The 22,104-nt window shown below is 42.1% G+C and overlaps 1 protein-coding gene across 1 annotated transcript in view; it reads left to right on the top strand.

Annotated features, from left to right (window-relative positions):
* The window catches only part of OSBPL3 (oxysterol binding protein like 3), a 90,912-nt gene extending 71,299 nt beyond the window's left edge, over window positions 1-19,613 (top strand). The window contains 7 exon segments of the mRNA XM_007466065.1: window positions 2,491-2,554; window positions 5,513-5,591; window positions 7,420-7,564; window positions 10,456-10,600; window positions 14,134-14,260; window positions 16,181-16,303; window positions 19,517-19,613. Of these exon segments, the coding sequence (XP_007466127.1) occupies window positions 2,491-2,554; window positions 5,513-5,591; window positions 7,420-7,564; window positions 10,456-10,600; window positions 14,134-14,260; window positions 16,181-16,303; window positions 19,517-19,613 (780 nt within the window).
* Window positions 19,614-22,104: the final 2,491 nt, after the last annotated feature.

Below are 22,104 nucleotides of genomic sequence, written 5' to 3'. Positions count from 1 at the left end.
TGTTTTGCAGATGAGGTAATTGGGGCCCAGAGGGTTTTAAAACACACTCAAGGTCATACAGCCAGTAGATGATATTGCACAGTTAGGTTCTAGATCTGTGGGACTTCAGAAGCTCTCCCTCACTCTCCGAAACTCATGCAGCACATGGCAGAGGCTTCAGAAATGTTTCATGAATAAATAACCTGTTGTAAGGAAATATATCAAAGAAAAATAAGGCATCAATTTAATTTCCCTGGAAAGCTTTGTAAACTTCTGAAAAGCCATGTGCACCAAATAAATCACTCCCAAAGGCCTTTTTAAGCCAGAAGGAAATGAGCCAAATCACTGATATTTCAATGTTGAGATTAATGCATTCAGAAAACATCCCTTGGACCCCATCTAAAGGCACTTTGCTAAGCATTGATTCACTAATCTGACACAGTCATTTTAAAAGGTCAAATTAGGGCTTCCCTTGTGGCGCAGTGGTTGAGAATCCGCTTGCCGATGCAGGGGACACAGGTTCGTGCCCCGGTTCGGGAGGATTCCATGTGCCGCGGAGCGGCGGGACCCGTGAGCCATGGCCGCTGAGCCTGTGCGTCTGGAGCCTGTGCTCCGCAACGGGAGAGGCCACAGCAGTGAGAGGCCCGCGTACCGCAAAAAAAAAAAAAGTTAACTCTGCTGTTTTTGTTGAGAGCTAGTGGGAAAAGAAGGGAAAACAGGGGTGTAGCGGTTTGTGATATAAAGTATCTTCAGGGGGTTGGACTGAAAAAGAAGAAGATGAAGGAAAGCAGAGAGTTGCATTTTAGGCACATAGCACGGGGAGGGGGCTCACATTCTCAGGAGGCCTCTGAGAATTAAGACCATCAAGGGACGGTAAATGTGCACCTCTCACCTCATATCGGATCTGGGATTTATGTTCATCAAGACCTGAAAGATGCCTGCCCTGTTGACATCTTTGTCTCTACTTTTCTCTGAGCCAGGCTGGTACCACTGCACTCCCATCAGTTGAACGTGTGTGTGGTGTGACTCAGGATTATCCTGTCCCTGCCGTTCTCCACCTGGAGGAGGGCCACAGAAGTGGTTCTTAAACTGTGTTCCGTGTTCACTGCAGTCCAGGGTCCAGAGCAAGGCGAGTGGTTGTGGATTGGTCGTCCCCACTTCCTGCCACACCTGTTCACCTCAAGCCGGGTTCTGAGTATACTGAGTTCTTGATAACTGTGTTCCGTGTTCACTGCAGTCCAGGGTCCAGAGCAAGGCGAGTGGTTGTGGATTGGTCGTCCCCACTTCCTGCCACACCTGTTCACCTCAAGCCGGGTTCTGAGTATACTGAGTTCTTGATAAGATATGTTTGAAAACAGTGTGTGGCTGCTTAAGGATTTTTTTTTTTTTTTTGAAACTTTTCTGAAAACCGTCTGTAAACCAAAAATGCTGGTTTTTACCTCTACTTCTTCCCTATCAGTGTGTTTGGGAAACGTTACTGTTACTTAGTCTTTCTAGTTTCAGTCTCCTCATGTGTAATATGATGGCTTTGGCCCAAATGCCCTAAATGTAAGATACCTTTGCTAAGAATCAGCTAAGTCAGAGAAATTTCTGTAAACGCCGCTAGCAGCATTACTCTGGTTTTACTAATACCGAATTATGATAACAGCACATATACTGCTCTCGTGCCTTGCATGTTACTGAGATAATGAGGAAATTAACTGAGGAGGCATTTTCTCTTTAGCATCTTCATTAGTGAGTAAAACAGAAGTAATGACCTCAGTGATAAAAGGCAGGGAAATGAGCTACAGTCTCTGTTACACGGGACTCTCTTTTCTAGAATGTAATTGCATATTTACTCAAGATATTTTTATGAACAAAGAATGAACAAAAATTTTTTCTTAGCAGTTGACTAACATTTCTTCCATAATTGTTTAGCTCTTTTTTTTTATGAAAACGTTCTTTTTTAAAGAAAAACTATCTTGGATTCATCTTCTCGTCAGTGATTAAAAAAGTGGCTGGACTATGTGATGCAGAGTTTTCAAAAGAGTAAAATCTGCTGAGCCAAAGAGCATTTGTGTGTTGCTTAGGAATATTTACGTAACATTTAAAAGGTTCTACTATTTGACATCTTAATTAAAACATTTGTGGGTACTTTCAGAATAGCATTGATTTTGACCTTGGCAGCTAATGTCAGATTAGATGATTTATAAGTGGGCAGCGCTTGCATCTCTGCTTTTGTTTTCATGTCTTTCAAAACACGTCTCTACCCTCATCACTCACCACTTGGCTGCTTTTTCCCCAGGCTTCTGGAGGCTTCCATTCACAGGCTTTTTCCTGACAAATTTGAGCAAGACAGAGCTGACTATGTCTGGAGCACCCTCTTGAGGACAGACTTATTGAAGGGAAACTAAACAAGTTTCCATTCAGTTAGATGCTGCAATTGTATTACATCTCAGTGCAAGGGAGAAAGAATGGATTTCATGAGACACAAAAGTTAATTTTTTGTTTTTTCGCCTTTGTTTCCATCAGGTCAGCCACCATCCACCTATTTCTGCATGTCACGCTGAGTCTGGAAATTTTGTTTTCTGGCAAGGTAATTGTGCTAATATATTTGACTTCTATCATTTTGTGTAATGGTATAATTTATTTTATTCAGGAACTACTGTAAATGCTTGTTAAGATCAAAAGCGGGCCCTGGACTTGGGCCTTATTGGAAGAAACTGTACACTTGGTGTTCTTGCCTCTCACCTCTGAACAATAACTGCCATTTGTCGACTTCAAAATTCAAGATTCTGGAGGATAATTTAGTTGTTCTCTTCTTTCAAAATCCTCAGTCTTTGTCTGGGCCACCACCATTGTTTATTGCTATAATTTTTCCTTTATCGCATTCCATGCCCATTTGAAATGCCTCATGTATTTCAAGACATTAAATATTTACAGTTATTTATCAGATTCTAGACAGCAGAGGGTTCTTTTGCTTTTGAAAGCTTTAAATTTTATTTCTGAAATTTTACATTGCTGACTTTCTTTTAGTTTGGGGTTGTTCCTGTATTCAGTTTATTATATTTTGAATTTGGGAAGGGACGGCTTGCTCTGAAGAATAAATAAGGCTGCAAATATTTCCTAAATGGATTAATTAATTTTGTTAAATTATTTATTCCAAAGTCAGAGGGTGCTATAGAAAGAAAATTTGAGCATCCCAGGTTTTTGAACAATGAGCACATGTCAGTTTTTTAAAAGATTCTTCTCTGCTAACTGGTTAACACCTGATTTGCCACACTGCCTTTTTTTTAATGCATCTATACAATTTTGAAGATGCGAAAGAGTATTTTGTGAAAAAATTTCCTTCCCCCATTCCAGTTCGTAGCCATCCAGTTTCTCTCTCTGGACGCAATATTACCAGTTTAGGTTACAAGTACCATGGTTTCCTTTCTGAGTCTTTGCTACTAAAGTTTAAAATTGAAGCTTGACTGGAGACTTCTCTTTCACCGAAACCCTCTGGAAATAATTCCCATAAGATCTCTAACCTCCTAATTGCTGTGTCATTGACCTTGTTAGCACTTTATTATTACTTTTTTAAGTTAGGTATTAGGTAGTGGGAGGGGTCTTCTTCAAGTACGTCCTGTGTGCTCCTTACATCAGTCAGTTTTCTCCTCCACTCCCCTTGCTTCTTCTTCATCACCTTCTTCCTGGGCAATCCCATGTCTCCATAAGCCCACGACTGCCAAATCTTGCTTTTTTTTTTAATCCACTTTGACATTTTCCTGCCTTTTGATTAGGTTGTTTATCTTACTTACATTTATTGTGATGATCAACATAGTTGGATTTAAATTTGGCCTCTTGTTATTTGTTTTCTGTTTGTTGCATCTGTTCTTTGTTCCCCCTTTCTTCTTCTTTTACGTTCTTTTGGATTAATTATTTTCTGTGATTCCATTGTGTATCCTTTGTTGCCTTATTAGCTGTACTTCTTTGTTCCATTTTTCAGTTGTTACTTTAGGATTCATAGTATATATCTTTAACATATCACAGTCTCCTTTCAAGTGATATTATGCTACTTAACATATAGCAAAGGCAGCTTACAAAAGTGTACTTCTGTTTCCCCTTCCCCAACCTTTGCTATTGTGGACAAACATTTTACTTACATATGTTATAAACCCTGTCATACATTGTTACTAATTTGCTTTAAACAACCAATTATCTTTTGAGGGGTAACAGCTTATTGAGATATAATTTATAGGCTATACAACTCACCTAATTAAAAGGTACAAGTCAGTGGTTTTTCATATATTCACAGAGCTGTACAATCATCACTACAATCAATTTTAGAACATTTTCATCACTCCAAAAAGAAACCTCTTTTCCCACCTTTTAGTGGCTCCCCCCCCACCCCCCCACCTTCCAATTTCTGTCAAGCTCTTCCATCCTTAGGCAACCACTGGTCTTCTTTCTGTCCCTATAGATTTGCCTAGTCCGGACGTTGTCATATAAATAGAATCATGTAATATGTGCCCAGGAGCTTCCTGGTCCCAGCCCACCTCTCTCCTGGACCACAGCCATGACCCCCTACTGTCCTCCCTGCATTCACCTTTGCTCCCCTATGGTCTGTGTATTGTCACCCAGCAGCCAGAGGGATCATCTGCCTTTGCCCTTCTTTTTCTATTTCCTGTCTCTCTGATAGCACTACCATTCACGCAAGTTGGAAGAATCTGAGGTCATCCACAAATTCTCCCCGTCTTTCACAATCTGAATCTAATTTGTCACCCAGTTTTATCTCTGCTTCTTTAATGGTTCCAGGAGCATTCCCTTCTACTCCATCCCTACCACCCCTGTCCTGGTTCACTTCATCCTCATTTATCCCTTGAGCATACAGGTCACCTGCTTCTCATCTCTCCTGCTCCTGTTCCATTCTCCATACTGCTGCCAATTATCCTGGCAAAGCCTGTATCTCATCACATCAATTTTCTGTCTAAACAAAACCTTATTTCCCCCAGTGCACCCAAATCAGACTTCTTAGCCAAGCTTGTAGAGCCCGCTGTTTTTTGCACTAAAGCTGTTTTTCTACTCTTCTCTCTAAACAGTCTGAGACCCAGAAGATAGAACCACACCCTGTTCTCTCGTGTCTTCTCATGTCTTCTGCCTTAAACTGCTTTTTCTCTGCCTAGTGAACGGTTTATTTTTCAAGCCTAGTTTAAGCGGCCTCTTCAGACAAGCCTCTTCTGATGCCTTCCCCAAGCATGTTGGGCTTTCCTTCTCTGGTTCCATTTCACCCTACAACATACCCAGTTATGGCCCGTGCCTCTCTGGGGGGCCTTACTCGTTTTCACTTCTGTATGCCTTTCCCACTGTGAGTTCTTCCAAGGGAGGGACTTTATAATTTTAGTTTCTCTGATTCTGTTCCAGGTATTCAGTTGCTACTTATATTGAATAATAATGAATTTTATTATGGAGAGATTGTCCTATATTGTGGTTGATCATTTATCCAGCCTAAGAACGCTTTGATCTACCTAGCTCTCCTGCTAAATATGTAATATTTGGTATTATTTCATTTCAGACATGAGATGGAAGAACAAATTCTGGGGCAAATCCATGGAAATTGTTCCCATTGGCACAACCCATGTGACTCTGCCAGCGTAAGTTCTCCTTCTATGGTTAGGAACTTTATAGAATTTAGGGCCAAGGTTTAGGAACAGGATTCCCATTGGCCCCCGTGGTGCTGAGTGTGTTTTTTTCTGTTAATGTGTTTGACAGTAGCTTCAAATGTTCTTCATTTTGACAGTCTCACATTTTTGTTCTCTCTAATGGAAATGCTTCCTGGACACCAAAGTTCCCAAGTAGGGGCTTTAAAAAATACATTTCTACTTTCTAACACAATTAAGAATGATAATATTTCTTTAGCACTGTTGTCCTGCCTCACTGTCAAAAAAAATTTTTTTTTTCTTTTTTTTTTTTTTTTTTTTTTTCTGCTGCCTGAAGGCCTGAGCTACAATGTTTCCGTAGGATTTGGGAGTATGTTCTATTTGAAATATCTTTGTTTGTGGCTAATAGCAGTGCATTAGTATCATCCCTGCATGTAAATAAATAGAAATGCATTCTCTATGTATCCTTGCACTTTTCTGATTAGAACAGGGTACGTGGGCCTCTCACCGTTGCGGCCTCTCCCGTTGCGGAGCACAGGCTCTGGACGCACAGGCTCAGTGGCCATGGCTCACGGACCCAGCCGCTCCGCCACATGTGGGATCTTCCCGGACTGGGGCACGAACCCGCGTCCCCTGCATCGGCAGGCGGACTCTCAACCACTGCGCCACCAGGGAAGCTCTCAAAAAAATTTTTAAAGAAAACTATGGCCTTGATCTTCAGGGATTATTGATACTTATTCATAAAGCAAAATGGTAATCGTTATGGCCTCTGGAACTGGGCTACTGGGACTCCTGTGCTCACACCATTACTTACTAGTTGCAAATCCTTGGGCAGGTTACTTAACCTTTCTGATCACCAGTTCTCTCATCTATGAAACAGGGATAATGAACCATCTACTTCATAAGACTGTTGCGAAGGTTAAGCAGATACGGAAAGCACTTAAAATAGTAATTGGCACATATTATGTGTCATTTAAGTGTTTGGTCTTGTTACCATTATCCTCATAATTATTATTTAACTCCATAAGTCATATTTGAATACCTTCTCATTGTAAAAGATTTAAGATATATGTATCTTAAGATCAATATGTAAAATATATATGTGTGTGCGTATGTATACAGACACACCTCAGAGATATTGCGGGTTTAGTTCTAGACCACTGCAATAAAGCAAATATTACAATATAGTGAGCCACGTGAATTTTTTGGTTTCCCATTGCTTATGAAAGTTATGTTTTATATACTTCATAGACATGAAGGGAGCAGATGCTGTTGGAAAAATGCTGCCAGTAGACTTGCTCTACACAGGGTTGCCACAGACCTTCAACTTGTAAAAAACACAATAAAGCGAGATCTGCCTGTATACATATGTGCCTAAATATACACACCTACACGTGTATATACATAAGTATATATGTGCATGTGTGTGCCTGTATGTACACATTCGTGTGTGTGCACATATATGTATGTGTGTAGAGAGCACACTGTGGAAAACCCCTCTACCCTCCCCTTGCCACTCTCCTTTCATAGTTTGGTGACTTTCGACACGTCTTCTCTGGCAAAGGACAGAGTGGGTTGTTCCAGGAGACCTCCAGCTTCTAGAGGAGCCTCTGGTAGCCTCCAGGGTCTGACCTTCACCCACCTCCCAGCCTCCTGAGAGGGTGAAAGCTCTTAGACTGCCCAGCACAGCTCTATCGGTGTTGGTTCCATTAATGAAGGAATGAGTAATTCATTACAGGACTTGTTTTTTAAGTAGCAGTGTTTGTTTGCATTTGCTGCTGGCTGCTCTGGTAGTTGTTACTTTCACTTTTTCTTCCTTTAGTTTTGGAGATCATTTTGAGTGGAACAAAGTGACCTCTTGCATCCATAACATCTTAAGTGGGCAGAGGTGGATCGAGCACTATGGAGAGATTGTTATCAAGAACCTGAATGATGATTCCTGCCACTGCAAAGTGAACTTTATAAAGGTAACCTGGGTGGCCTGTGAGCTCTGGCGCTGGACAGGCCTCGGCAGAGCTGGGCCTCAGGGCACAGGGTGTCTTGGGAAGTTTTTCACCTTCACTTTTGTGCCAGTAGACAAGCAATGCCAGGTGCTCCCTGGTCCCAGCCCCACCTCTCTCACCTGGACCAGGGCCATGGCCCCTCCTGGCCTCCTTCCTTCCACCTTTACTCCCCTATGGTCTGTCTTCAGTGTGGCAGCCAGAGGGACCCTGTTGAAACATGTCATCATGTTACAGTACGGATGAGCCTTGACCACATGATGCTAAGTGAAATAAGCCAGACACAAAAGGCCAGATATGATTCCATTTATGTAAGGTACCTGGAGCAGCCACATCCATAAAGACAAAGTAGAATGGTGGTTGCCAAGGGCTGGGGACTGGAAGGAATGGGGAGTCATTACTTAATGGGTACAGAGTTTCAGTTTGAGAAGATGAAAAGTTCTGGAAATATATAAGGCAATGGTTACGCAACATTGTGAATGTACTTAAAGCCACTCCATTATACACTTAGAAATGGTTAAAACAGTAAATATCATGTTATATATGTTTTACCACAATTTTTTAAAATGTAAGTCATGCCATATTTGACCAAAATCCTCTGACAACTTCCATCTTTCTCAGAGCAAGAAGCCTGCATCCTTCCAATGGCCCATGAGACCCTACAGAATCTGCACTCCTCACCCCCCCACCCCTCCCTCACTCACACCCACACACACCCCACCCGCATTCCTCTCCAACCTCAACTCCTGCCACCCCTCGTTCCCTTTCTTGCTCACCATCCTCGAGCTGCACTGTCCTTCTTTTTCTCTCTCCATTTCCTTCTGCTCGGGCCTCTCTCCCCAGATCCTTCCATCCACTTTGTTAGTCACCCTCTATCGTACCCCATTTTCTTCAAAGTGTTCATCACCATCTGCAGTTAGCTTGCTCGCTCTTGCTTTACTTGCTTATTTTCTGTTCCCCACACCCTCCTTGCCATTCCTGACTCCAGAAAAGCAGAAGCCTGGTCTGTCTTGCCCACTGCTGTGGCCAGTGCCTGACAGTGGTGCCCGGCACACAGCAGAGGCTCATGAACATTCACAGATTCTCCTGGGGCAGAGAGCCTGGAATAGTCTGCTTACCTTTCCAGCTTTCCAAATTCCTTGATTTGAGCCCTCTCCCCAGCTTCTCTTCCTCCTGAAATTCCCTCTTAAAAATCTCATGTATACAAAATGGCCTTAAAGTGCTACCTTCCTCAAGGAATATTTGCATTTAATTAAGATCAAAATCATAAGCCAAGAGATTAGGTTCTAACTGTGGAATTTCACATGGTACCTCTCTGCACCACCTGTAGCAGGTAGGGGACATTATGGAGAGGTGGATGGGGGTCTTTATTATATCCTAAAGTCAAACTGGGTTGTAGACAGACATAAAGCTGGTAGTGATTTGGCATAAAATACAAATGACCCTGCCGTGAAAGCTTCATCTAAGCTCTCTACAAAAAGAAGCAAAGGCCACCTGGAGCAGGGACATAAATAACTGGGAGATAGATAGATAGATAGATAGATAGATAGATAGATAGATAGATAGATGATAGATATCCAGGTGAGAGCCGCCTTGTTTTCAGAATTTTCCCCAAGGAAGTGTGCTCCACTCCCATTTCTACCAACCACTTGGTACTCGTCCACTGAGGACCAGGGAACAAATTTTCATAGTGATGAGAGATGAACAGAATTAGAACACTAGACGTGCCTCTGGTGTTGAGAGAGAATCTGAAAGCAGAGGCAGCCGTTGCCTGTGGAACGTGACTGCCTCCCTCTGTGGCTTCCCATCATTGGACTTGTTGGCAAATATCTCTAAAGAGGAAATCTGACTCCTGCTTCAGAATAAACTGAAGAGCCTGGACAGTGTCTTTTTCCCTGTCCCCCATCCTTACATGACTAGAGAACTCACTTTCTGATTCAGCTCTGGGGTACTGCTGTACTCTGCCCTTCTTGCTATTCTTACCACAGACTTGGTTGGAATGGGGAAGCCAGTCTACCAGATATGGCCTGGAAATGTCACTCAACTTTATTGGTTTCCAAATGTGGATTCTGTTTTGGCTGAAAATAGTAGTAGGATTTTTTTTGATTTATGGAGTAATGCCTTCTGGTCTTTTGCAGAGATTTTTAGGGCAGCCAGGTAATTGGGAGAATTTTAAAAATCAACACTAGGGAGTTAGAGCTCCCTCTGCTGGCTGCAATATGGTACTGTATATGTAAAACGCACAAGGCTGAGCCAAGATGAGCTAGCTGGTCTCAGACCAGGACCAATTCATAGTGGGAATACGGGTTGTATAAGCTTCCTGTAAGTTAGGTGAACAGATCTGGTTTGGGTGTGGGGGGTGGGGGAAACTAATAGGAGGAACTGAAAATTGATTGGTTTACAAACTTGGTTAAAAAAAATTGTTGGTTTACAAAGGATTGTCTAGTTCCTTCAGAGAAAACATTACATGAGTTACATTTCTTTTAAACTGCAGTAGTCAGAGCCACAGTGACAGCCAGGAAATAGCTGTTCCGGAGCGGGTGCTTAGGGCCAGCCCCTGCTTGGTGGATGTGTGAGAACTGAGCCTTTCCTTTCTACTATGCATGTAGTGAAAGTCGAAAAAAATTGTGTCTTACACAAATGTTGGTGGTTGAGTTACAAACTGTAAATAAAGTGCTAGCTTTTTACTTTTCATTAAGTAATTAAAAGTATGATTAAAAAAGAAAACAGAACCAGCAAACCATATGTAGCATAGAATCATTCTTATGGTACTTTTTCTCTCCTCTTTTGTTTTCTCTTAATATCTGTAATAAATTGACCCCAAAACACTAAACAGATGACTCTCATTTGACTCCTAGGCAAAATACTGGAGCACTAATGCCCATGAGATTGAAGGTACAGTATTTGACAAGAGTGGAAAACCAGTGCATCGACTATTTGGGAAATGGCATGAGAGCATCTACTGCGGTGGTTCTTCCTCATCCACTTGTATCTGGAGAGCGAGTTAGTATCTGGTTAATCAGCCCCAAGCAAAAGGAGGCAGGACGGGGCCAGAGGAACCGCACGTGGGTGGGCGTCGGTGTCCATTCGGTGTATCTAGCCTCTGCCCGCTTTGAACTATGTTGGAGCTACTGGCCCATCTTTCATTCACCTAGTTATATCTCAGACTCATCCTCAAGCTTAACAGTAACTCTGTTGGGTTGACAGGTCCTGGGTTCTTAACCCCAGAACAAAGCCATTGCTAATCGGTGGTTCCTCTGTCTTCCAGTCAACACACATCATTCCTTCGCCTATACTGGGCACTATGAAGGAGTATCAATGAGGTACAAGAAGTCATTCTAGAGTAAAGATAAAGGGAAAATTCTTACTGGAAAAGTAGAATGACCTACAAGAGTTAGGGGTCCCCTAGACTCTCCCAATACCATAAGCCACTCCAGTCTCTCCTGTAATTCTAGAAGGATGCTAAGTGCTTGAAGCAGCTGAGGGGAAAAGGGGGAAGGAAGTCAAACCTTCATAATGGCTTAAAGCATTAGGATATGTGCTATGCACTTAACAACAAATGGCAGGGGGTGGCCCCAGGGTTGTTACACAGGCAGGTTACCTGTGTCAAGAACACAGGTCATTGAGGGCCCATCTGCCACTTCCAATATGGTGGTGTTGTTTCTTCCCATGGATGCAAAATGGTTGCCTCGATTCAATATCATATCCCCCCTGTGACAGCTCACTAAGCAGGGGAGAAGGGAGGACAGAAGAGCTTTCTTCAGTTGTAACTGTCTTTTCTCAGGAATGAAATATTTCCTAGGATCCTGCAGCAAATGTGTCTTCATATCTCATCCACCTGGAGTGGGTCCAAACCCATCCCTTAACCGATCCTGGGCAACTGGGTCGGCAGGAGAGATTCAGATGAGTTTAGATTCATCCCCTAGGGAGTGTACAGTGACGCCCAAACAGATGAGTTTGCCATTAGCAAGTAAGAAAGGGAGATGACTGTGGAGTGGGCAAGCAACAATGTCTCTTTCAACGGGTAGCAGCCACATTCCACCATCGCAGAGGTTGCCACGAAGCTAGAATGACTTGGCACCATGGCCGCCTTCCTAGCTTCAGAGGTTCAGAGGCACTCATGGCATTTTATGAATGAGTCACTTGCTCTCCTTTGCTTAAAGAATGTATCACAGATGAGAGCTACCATCGGCTCTGGGTGTTAAAGTAGCAACTTAACAACAGTGTGTAAGCTGTTATTCTTGCTATTGTTGTTATTCATTGACTTTATGTCTCTGCCTTGGCTATGAGCATCCCTGGCCTGTCTGCAAGAAAAACTACTGTCTCCACTCTGGTGATTGGGAGACTGGGATGGATTTTTGAAGGCATAGTAGGAAGTTTGCTATTATTTTTATGCTTAGGATCCACAGAGAATTAGAATTAGACAAAGTGGACTTCTGAAGCTTCAGAAAATGGGTCTTCAGAAAAGTTCGTGGAAAGCATTTGTATATGTGGACACCTAGAGCTAAGGCTACGAGTGGATTGGATTAGTCCACATTTGATTTATCCAGTACGTAAATTTGGGTGTTTTTGGCTTGACTTCTAGCTGGATTCATCATCCCCTAGGGAGTGTACAGTGATGCTAAGTGCTTGAAGCAGCTGGGGGGAAAAGGGGGAAGGAAGTCAAACCTTCATAATGGCTTAAAGCATTAGGATATGTGCTATGCACTTAACAATTAAATTAAAGTTAACAATTAATTAAAGTTAGGGCAGTACGCCTGCATTAATCTGCTAGGGCTGCTGTAACAAACACCACAGACTAGGTGGCTTAAACAGCGGAAATTCATTTGCTCACAGTTCTGGAGGCTGGGTGCTGGCAAATTCAGATTCTGGTGGGAGTCTTCTTCGTGGCTTGGCTGCCAGATCAGGACCCACCCTTCTGACCCCACTTAACCTTCGTTACTCCAGAGGCCTCATCTCCAAAGACAGCGGTCTGGGGGTGGGGCTTTAACATATGAATTTTGAGAGAACATAAACATCCAGTCCATAACATTCCGCCCCTGGCCTCCCAAAATCATGTCCTTCTTACGTGCAAAATGTGTGTATTCCACCCCGGCAGCCCCAGAAGTCTTGACTCATTCCTGCGTCAACTCTAAAGTCCAAAGTCTCATCCAAATATCATCTAAATCAGGTACGGGTGAGATTTGAGGTATGATTCATCCTCTCCAGCTGTGAGCCTGTGAAACCAAAATGTGCTTCCAAAACACAGTGGTGGGATGGGCATAGGATAGACGTTCCCATTCCAAAGGGAGAAAGAGGAAAGAAGAAAGGGACGACAGGTCCTAAGTGAGTCCAAGTCCTAGCACGGCAAATGCTGTTGATCTAAAAACTGGAGATCATCCTCATTGGCTCAGTGCCCCCGCCTCTGGGCCCACTGGGACTTTGCCTGGCTCCCAAGCCCCCCAAGGCTCTGGGTGGTGGCAGCTGGGCATGTTGAAGCTGCACAGCGGCCCTGCCATTTGAGAGGTAGAGGCAGCCTTGCCCCCTGAATCTGTGTAGTCTGGGCCTGTGGTGGGAGTGGCAGCCTGATGATCTCTGAATCACCTTCAGAGTCATTCCTCCCTTTTCTTGAAGGCAGTGCATGTTTGCAGCTGCGTAGCTCTCTGGTTCCATCTGTAAAATAACAGTAGTCCAGCAGCCTTGCTTCATTCAGTCCTGTTTTCTCTGTCCCCTTTGGTTCCAGCTGGCAGTGTTTCTGCCATTATAATCCCATCTCTATTCCTGGCTTCTGCTGAGGTGGTTTAAAATTAAAATATGTAAGATTTGGAGGGGCCAAGCATTGGTGAAAAGAAGAGTAGGACTGTAAGTACAGAATCATATTTATTGGGCTTCCCTGGTGGCGCCGTGGTTGGGAGTCCACCTGCCGACGCGGGGGGCGCGGGTTCGTGCCCCGATCTGAGAGGATCCCGCGTGCCGCGGAGCGGCTGGGCCCGTGAGCCGTGGCTGCTGGGCCTGTGCGTCCAGAGCCTGTGCTCCGTGGCGGTAGAGGCCGGGGCGGTGAGAGGCCTGCGTACAGCAAAAGAAAAAAAAAAAAGAATAATATTTATTGACCTCTTGGTGTGGGTCCAACACTATTCTAGGTACTAGACAGAGTTTCAGTAGAATTTGACACCTCTTAAATGAAAAACGGATTCTCTAGAGTGAAAGTCTTGTTAGTCAGAAAAAGTGGACCTAGAGTTCTTTTTAACATGTTTATTTTAGTAACAAATTATTTTTATAACTTAAATTCTATAGAAACTTCTTGGTATTTAATAAATTTGCTATAGGACCACACAAAGAAGGCCTTATGCTTGTAGGTAGCAGGAAGCTTATAGAGAAGAAAATTTATAGAGAAAAATTCAGCACCTCTTTGTGAGCCAGGATATTTTAATAGAAATGGAAGAGTTTAGAGCTGAGAGAGAAAAATTGTAGCTGGTCTGAGATGAAAAAGGTGAAGGAATTAAGATGTGATGTGAATGCAATGCAAGTCAGAGATGAATGATTTCTTTTTCTTTTAGATCCCATGCCAAAAGGTTATGAGCAATATTATGGCTTCACACAGTTTGCACTGGAATTAAATGAAATGGATCCATTGTTAAAGTCTTTATTACCACCTACTGACACTCGATTCAGGCCAGACCAAAGGTAAGGATTTTTTTTAGATCTTTATCTCCAGAGATGTGAAACTCTTTGTAAAAAGTCTTGGTAACATCTCCCAGGCTACCAAAGGAGCCTAAGAGAGAGAGATTCTGTCATCAAGAGCAGAGGTCTAGGGAGACTTTAAGCCACCTTTTGGAAGGAACGGAACCCAGCTTAGATCTGTGTGTGGCATGACCTTTATTCATCAGTAGAACCCCATTTCTATTGAAATACAAAAAAAAAAAAAAAGTGTTTTTTTATAGAGTTTCACTACATACAGCAATAAGAAAAACTTACTCTGTATTTGAAAGAATAAAAGCATCCAGCTCCCCACCCCTCGAATTTAAATTATTTTGGTGCACTGAAATCTAACTTCTGATCCTAGGTTTGCTGCTGACAAGCTGTGTCGCATACGCTAAGTCTTTTAACCTTTCTCAGCCTCAGTTTCCAGCTCTGTAAAACAGAAAGAATAATCTCTCTCCTAAGGCCTTTCTAATTAAGACTCAAAACCAAGAAGGCAAAAAATAAAATAAAATTGATAAAATTTGACTTTATTTTTTAAAAACCCAGCACCCTTCTTCATGGTAAAGTAAATAAAATGTGTACCCAGAGTCAAAAGATTAAGGACTGAGAAATCTATACTTGCAACTCACTTCATGAATTGGTTCTAGAAATCAAAATCAATCCATTAAAAAAAAAATAGACATAGGGAAATGAGCAGTTCACAAAATAGGAAATGTAGGTAGCCCTTAAACATATGAAAAGATGCTCAGTCTTACTCAAAAAAACCCACAGGGCTTCCCTGGTGGCGCAGTGGTTGGGGGTCCGCCTGCCAGTGCAGGGGATGCGGGTTCGTGCCCCGGTCCGGGAAGATCCCACATGCCGCGGAGCGGCTGGGCCCGTGAGCCATGGCCGCTGAGCCTGCGCGTCCGGAGCCTGTGCTCTGCAACGGGAGAGGCCACAACAGTGAGAGGCCCGCGTACAGCAAAAAAAAAAAAAAAAAAAAAACCCACAAAATTTTAAGACCACGCTGTCATACCATTTCTTTACCTATCAGATGGCAAAGACTCAAAAGTTTGATGCACTCTGAGGCTACGGGGAAGGGGCACTTCAGTAACATTGCTGGTGGAAATGTAAATTGCTGTAATCCCCATAAAGGGCAGTTTGGTAATAGATATATTGCAAACTCACCCTTTAACCCAGCAATACCACTTCTAGAACTGTCTCCTGAGAGATATACTAACACATGTGCAAAATGACAGATATATACAGTCCTTCACTGCAGCATTAATTTTAACAGTAAAAAATTGGGAACATCCCAAATGTCTATCAATAGGGAATTGTTTAAATAAATGCAGGTGTATCCACACAATTGAATATTATATATCTGTTAAAAGTGAAAAGATGTGTGTACTACCAAGAATCAGCTCCAAGATATATGGTTAAGTAAAAAGTAAAGCAAAACAAGATACCAAAGTACAGACAGTATGTGTCGCCTGCTTCCGTTTATGTTCTTAAAAGGGAGGGAGGGGTAAAAATATATATTAATGTGTGTTTATATACGAATCAGGAATCTCTAGAAGGATGCACAAGAAACCCGTAACGGTGGATTACCTGCGGTGGGGGGCGTGAACGTGGGTGGGATGGGGAGGAAACAGGTAGAACTGGAGATGGGAATGAGAGAGGGAGATGTTACCCCAAATTCCTTTTCATAGATATAATTTTTTGAACCATGTCTGTGTCACCAATTCAGAACACAATACTGTCCCTCATTACCTCCAAATAATGTATTTAGGGTTGAGGAGGGGGCTTATGTATAGGAGAGTATTCTGAATATCCAGTCTTGCACACATGCAGTTCTAATAGTAATGATTGTTACATTTCCTTGGTGTTCCTATTCCTTTATCTTTTTCCTGAATGCCTCAGGTTTCTAGAAGAAGGGAGCTTAGAAGAGGCCGAAATACAAAAGCAGAGGATTGAACAGCTGCAGAGAGAAAGGCGGCGGGTCTTGGAGGAAAATAAGGTGGAGCACCAGCCGCGGTTTTTCAGGTATGTGTGCAGCTCGGGTCGTGTGGGTCATCGTTGGCAGGCACTGGCGACGCCTGATGCTTCTGGTGTGAAGAGAACAGACTGGGGTGTCCCCTCCCCAGGAGAGAGTGTTCTCGGCCCTTTTCCTGCTTCAGAGTGGTGACATCCCTCCTCTGTGAAGGCCCGACTTTGTGGGGACACTGCCCCCAGGCTGCCCCATGCAGCCCTCCTTTTTTGCGTTCCTTGGTCTCTCCCAGGGCCTCTCCCAGGACTTTGCAGAGAGGTGCTCAGTAAGTGCTTGTGGGAGAAGCAACAAGACCAACCAAACCCAGCTCCCAGTACCAGGCCAGCTTATTCAAGCCATGTCTAAGGTTGGTCCCCCAAATGGGTAGATTCTACACAGTGATGGAGATAATTAGCTATCACCCCGTTCTTCACCAAACTAGAACTCCCAAGTAATCTAATTCTTGAATTGCAGGAGTTCCAATATACTGGGCCTTGGATTTGGAACATTTAGTATTATTTTAAAAATAGCTTGCTAGGAGGGTCTCGTTAAGAACAGACTGAAAGATTTAGAAGGGGCGTCAGAGATCACCTGCCCTTCACCCCCTCTTTTATTTTAACTGCAAAGAAACGAAGGCCCAGGAGACGTAGGTGATCTGTGGAAAGACCCAGTGGAATGTCCCAGACGGGGACCTGGCTCTCTTGACTACAGGCCAGGGCTTGATATGGTTTTAGGGGTTTTTAGTTTGTTCTTTTTTTTTTTAAATCAGCAATGGAACAATCACAGGTAGAAAAGCAGCCAGCTCCTGCCCTACCTGTTCCCCCCAATCTTCTTTTCAGGATTTTGTTGTTGTTTGCAGGGATTTTTTGGTTGTTATTATTTTTTAATGGGCAACAGAAACACTTTTAGGAGGATTTAGCAACTAATCTATCAGCTGCATCAATAAAATTATATATTTCCAAAACAGCGAAATAGCAACAAGTTATGTTTTATCCCCAAAGTATTATGTCCTTTCCCCTAAAGTTGATGTGGATTTTGATCATTTCACAAACTCAGAATATGAGTGATTGAAGATCAGTAGGCCAGAGTTTTATCCCAGAATATTCATAACTTCATTTAAACTTTTAAAAAATAAGACACCTTAAATTTTTTATTTTATATAAATGCAAGGGATAAGTAAATGGATAGACTAACAGACTGATCAATTGATTTTGGTAATATCTGTTAAAGAGGTTCATTACAGTATTTTTAGGATTATTAAAAATTGTGGATAACCAAACTGTCTCAGGAGCTAGATAAGGAGATTTATCAACTTGATCTGAAGTAAAAACCTCAAAAATGACTTCACACAGTCTGTGGAGCTCTGTGGCAAATGAACTAACATGTAAATGCAAAATATAAAATGTTATCTGGGCTGTCACTGCAACCGTGTAAGAATTATGTCTGGAGTGGACAAGGACTGAACACAGCTGCAGTTCTTTTTCCTCTTGATTGTCTGTAAAATTATCAGAGTATTAGATGTGGCAAGTAAAACTGTGAGAAAAGGTGAGAATTGTTCAGCAGTAGCAGTCCGGGAACTGTTCCAATTAGATGCTGGCAGAGATGACAGAGGAGCATGGGAACTTGGATGTTTCCGTTGACACTCACTGAGGAGCCACGAAAACATCACTGGAAATTTCAAGTGGAAACTACAGCTCTGGCAGCGATAGTCGTCTTTGTTTCATAGTAAAGTATCTGATATGCAGATTGATTTAGTTTTAAACACATCCCTTTATTGGAATAGAAAAACAATTGTGATAAAAATCTATGTTTCTGAGAATGTGGAAAAATAGGCACTCCACGCTTGTTTCTAAAGCATATGACAATATCATTCAACATTACAAGTGCGCATACTCTGACTCAGAAGTTCAGTTTATAGGAATTTTTAATATAACTAATCTCTTGCGCATACAAAATACCATATGTTTTGTTTATAATAGCTAGAGGTTGAAAACAACATCCTCAGTGCCCACCAGTAGGGTACTTGTTAAATCGTGGTCCATCCCCACAATGGACTATCATGCACCTGTTTAAAAAGAAAAAAAGGAAGCCCTTTTTGCCAAAGTCACCAAACTTCTCCTGCAAAGGGCAAATGGTGAATATTGTTAGCTTTGCAGGCCATGAGCCCTCGGTAGTAATGACTCAACCCTGCTGTGCAATGTGAAAGCAGCCATAGACAATACTTAAATGAATGGGCATGATGTGTTCCAGTAAAATGGTATTACAGAGATAGGCCGAAGGCTGGATTTGGCCCTTGGGCTGTAGTTTGCTGACCTTATTGTGACAATGGAAAAGGATCTCTAATATATATGTTATATCAAAAACTCAAGGCTTCCCTGGTGGCGCAGTGGTTGAGAGTCCGCCTGCCGATGCAGGGGACACAGGTTCATGCGCCTGTCTGGGAAGATCCCACATGCCGCGGAACGGCTGGGCCCGTGAGCCATGGCCACTGAGCCTGCGCGTCCGGAGCCTGTGCTCCTCAACGGGAGAGGCCACAGCAGTGAGAGGCCTGCGTACCGCAAAAAAAAACAAAAACTCAAGGAGTGGGAGACCATCCAGGGCTACCATTGAATGAAAAATAGGAGAGGAGTGGAGTGTGAGTGTGCATGCGTGCACGCTCACACACGTGGAATTTCTCTGAGTGAAGCTGCTAAGATCAGTGTCTCTGCAGAGAACTGGGAGGCTGGGAGTAGGAGGAAAACGTTCAGCTCTCCACTCTTTGGTACCTTTTGAATTTGGATCTACGTAGTATATTATCTATGCATAGAATAGTGAACCAAGGCTATTCACTCCAGGCTATGATTCCAATTGCTTCCAATTCCTTTCCTTTTTACTGTTAATTGATCACTTGATTTGAACAACGCAATTGATTTGTAACTTTTACGTGGCCATACCCCAGGTGGTGGCTGTCATCCCAGCCCTGTTTTCTGTACGACAGACTCTACCCTCACCCACTTCTCTCAGAAGCACCCGTTTCTCACAGCCTCTAAGTTGGAGAAGTCAAAGTCAGAAGCAGCAAAACGGTTTCCAGGCTTCCTGCTCCCTTGCTGGTCCGGTACTGGACCACAGGGACCGGTGCAGGTGCCAGTGATAAGCTGGAGAGGGCGGGCAGGGGAGGAACGGGGTGAAAAGGAGACAGAGACCATGACAGTCTTGTCACGAGCCTTCAGCAAATTCTTTCACTTTCACAGGAAATCCAGCGATGACTCTTGGGTGAGCAGTGGCACCTATTTGGAACTTAGGAAAGATCTTGGTTTTTCCAAACTGGACCATCCTGTCTTGTGGTAAAAGAGGAAAGAGCGATACATCTTTGTACTTCTCCCGTGTTTGCTTTCTGAAGCCACAAACCTGTGTCTGTATATTTAAACAACATTACCTAGAACAATCACTTGTGCTTCTTAGCTTAGTGTTGTATTTAAGTATATATTTTCTTCAGTAGGTTTCTTTACAATTTCAAATGTTATCACAATTGTTTATATGAATGTAGAACACCTTGATATTTCTTTTTATATATAAACTATTTAATAAAAATGAAAGATTGAATGTTAACATGTGGGTTAAAAAAAGAAGCTTTAACACTAATTTTCCAAAGGTTAGGAAAATTCTAATTAAATTTATGCCTTATAAAATTATGTTGGAAAAAAAAAATCCATCTTTCCCAGGTGCATTAAGAAATAGGAATACGAAGGGTTACTCACCTGTGTGCAAGCTACCCAGGTTTAATTTGGTAGCTCAGATATCTTTTTGCCTCAGACAGCTTTTGAATTGCTCACACAGAACAATTCTGCTGGTACTGGAGTCTGAAGAATATTTGCATTTGCGTTTTAGTGCTTGGGGGAATGGTATATGATTAGTGGGATGTATGTTTTTATATAAGATGGATATGGCAGCTTCTCAAAGAGGAAGCATTTGAACTCATCCCTCCCTATAGTTTCATTGCCTTATGTGCAAAATTGTACCGTTACTCAGAAAAATTGTTGATAATCCGAGAAACCCCTGTTAATTAAATGTCAAAATGAAATCCCAGGCGGACAGTAGGAAATTTCTCCTTAGTGAGAGCTGAATCCATTACACGTTAAGAAACTGTTTTCTGCTTCCCACCCCACCTCTAGCCTCCTCCGCTGTTTGACCACATCTCTGTTGAATATGGAATGTCCCAATTTAGTGTAAAACATAGGTGCATTCAACATGGCAGTTTGACTTTCCAAAAGTTTAGCAAAGTAACTGATTGTTTTAAATAACTCAACATGTTTTTCTCAAATAGTGTTTTGATATTTTCTACCTCTCAATAAGCACCATATTTTAGATCTTGTATGAAAAGTTTGACCACCTGCCTTATAGACAAATGTAGAGAATTGATGTTCTTCCTTTGTGTTGTGTCCTGGTAAAGCTTTAAGTGTCTTATCGCTTTCCTACACTTCCTTCTTATTCATATCACTCTTTTGTGAGTTTTGCAGCAGTCTTGAATAATACAGACTCTAACTACTGAAAGGAGAAACTTCGCCTTTTTAAATGTGTTATTTCCAGTTACTATAATAGAATTTGTGCAGTAGTTGAATTGTGTGATCAAAGCAATTCTAACTTCTGCCCAGATTACTTTAAAACCAAAGCCTATGTTTGAAGCCTTTTCCTCTAAAGTCCATGACGATTTTATGTAATATCAAGTAAAGTGGTGTGGTAAAAAGATTTCTCCAGAAAACATTTTTAGATATTTAAATAATTTCAGAGAATGCTATGAATGAAAAGTAGAATAAATAATGGAAAAAAGAATGCATGATTTTTCAGTGTCACACCAAATAACTAGTTGGAGAGCATTGCACTTGCAAAATGGAGAGTTATTTAAAGTGGGTCAGTAGCCTTTTGGAATCTGCAAGTGACTAGCATTTTAAAACAATACACGACTCATTAAATATTGCTTTCATCCATTCCATGTATCAAGACGTCAAGATGAACACAATTCGAATATCATTTCCATTTCTAAGCAGTTAACTGACCCAATCAGATTCTTTGGTTATGTGCTTTGTTCTTTTCTTTTCAAGCATGTATCTAAATTCTGCTCACAGACGGGAAGAAGCAGGCTGTAGATTTTAAGGATACTCCAGGGGAAAACAAATCTAGTTTTCAGAGTATGAAGGTAAATGTAGAATTTGAGTAATACTGACTGTTATAGGCCTGCTCCAGGGGCCAGCTCCAAACAAAAACAGAAAGAAAACATGCAGCCTGCATGGACTTAGCTTTGTCATGCAGTCTTTGGAAAGTCTTTAATTGTCCTGATGCTGTTATTTCAGTTGATCTTATGTTTCATTTTGTAATCTTGAGGATCAAGGGACCAAATATCACCTTTGTAGTCATCTTATTTGAGATGGGAGTGGGGCTGAATTTGAATATGTATGCAAATTTTAAAGTCTATTAGTACCAACATCTATAAAGGGCTTTTCTGAAATTTAAGCAACTTGGTGATGCATCCTATTATAATCGTCAAATTCCCTTGAGGGGGAAATGGCTTCTTTTTTCCTTCAGCCTCTATTCTCAAAAGCATCCTCTCACCTAATTTGTATCTCAAGGACATTTTATATTCTTAGGATGAAGAAAACAGAAACAAGGCATTGTTTGGGAAGAATTAAGGTAGAATTGACTTTGGATTTTGAATCTCCCGATTGCATAATGCCAGTCACTGCATCACTTGAGGTACATGTTGTAACCTCCATTTTATTCCTTATCATCCCATCCCAAATGTATGGTGAACTGCACAGCTGTTCTTGGAAATGGGACCTTGTAC

Source organism: Lipotes vexillifer, unplaced genomic scaffold, assembly GCF_000442215.2.
Source record: "Lipotes vexillifer unplaced genomic scaffold, Lipotes_vexillifer_v1.1 scaffold150, whole genome shotgun sequence".
Classification (NCBI taxonomy): Eukaryota; Metazoa; Chordata; class Mammalia; order Artiodactyla; family Lipotidae; genus Lipotes; species Lipotes vexillifer.
The sequence above is the reverse complement of the archived record's forward strand: the minus strand, read 5'-3'. Positions and strand labels throughout refer to the sequence as shown.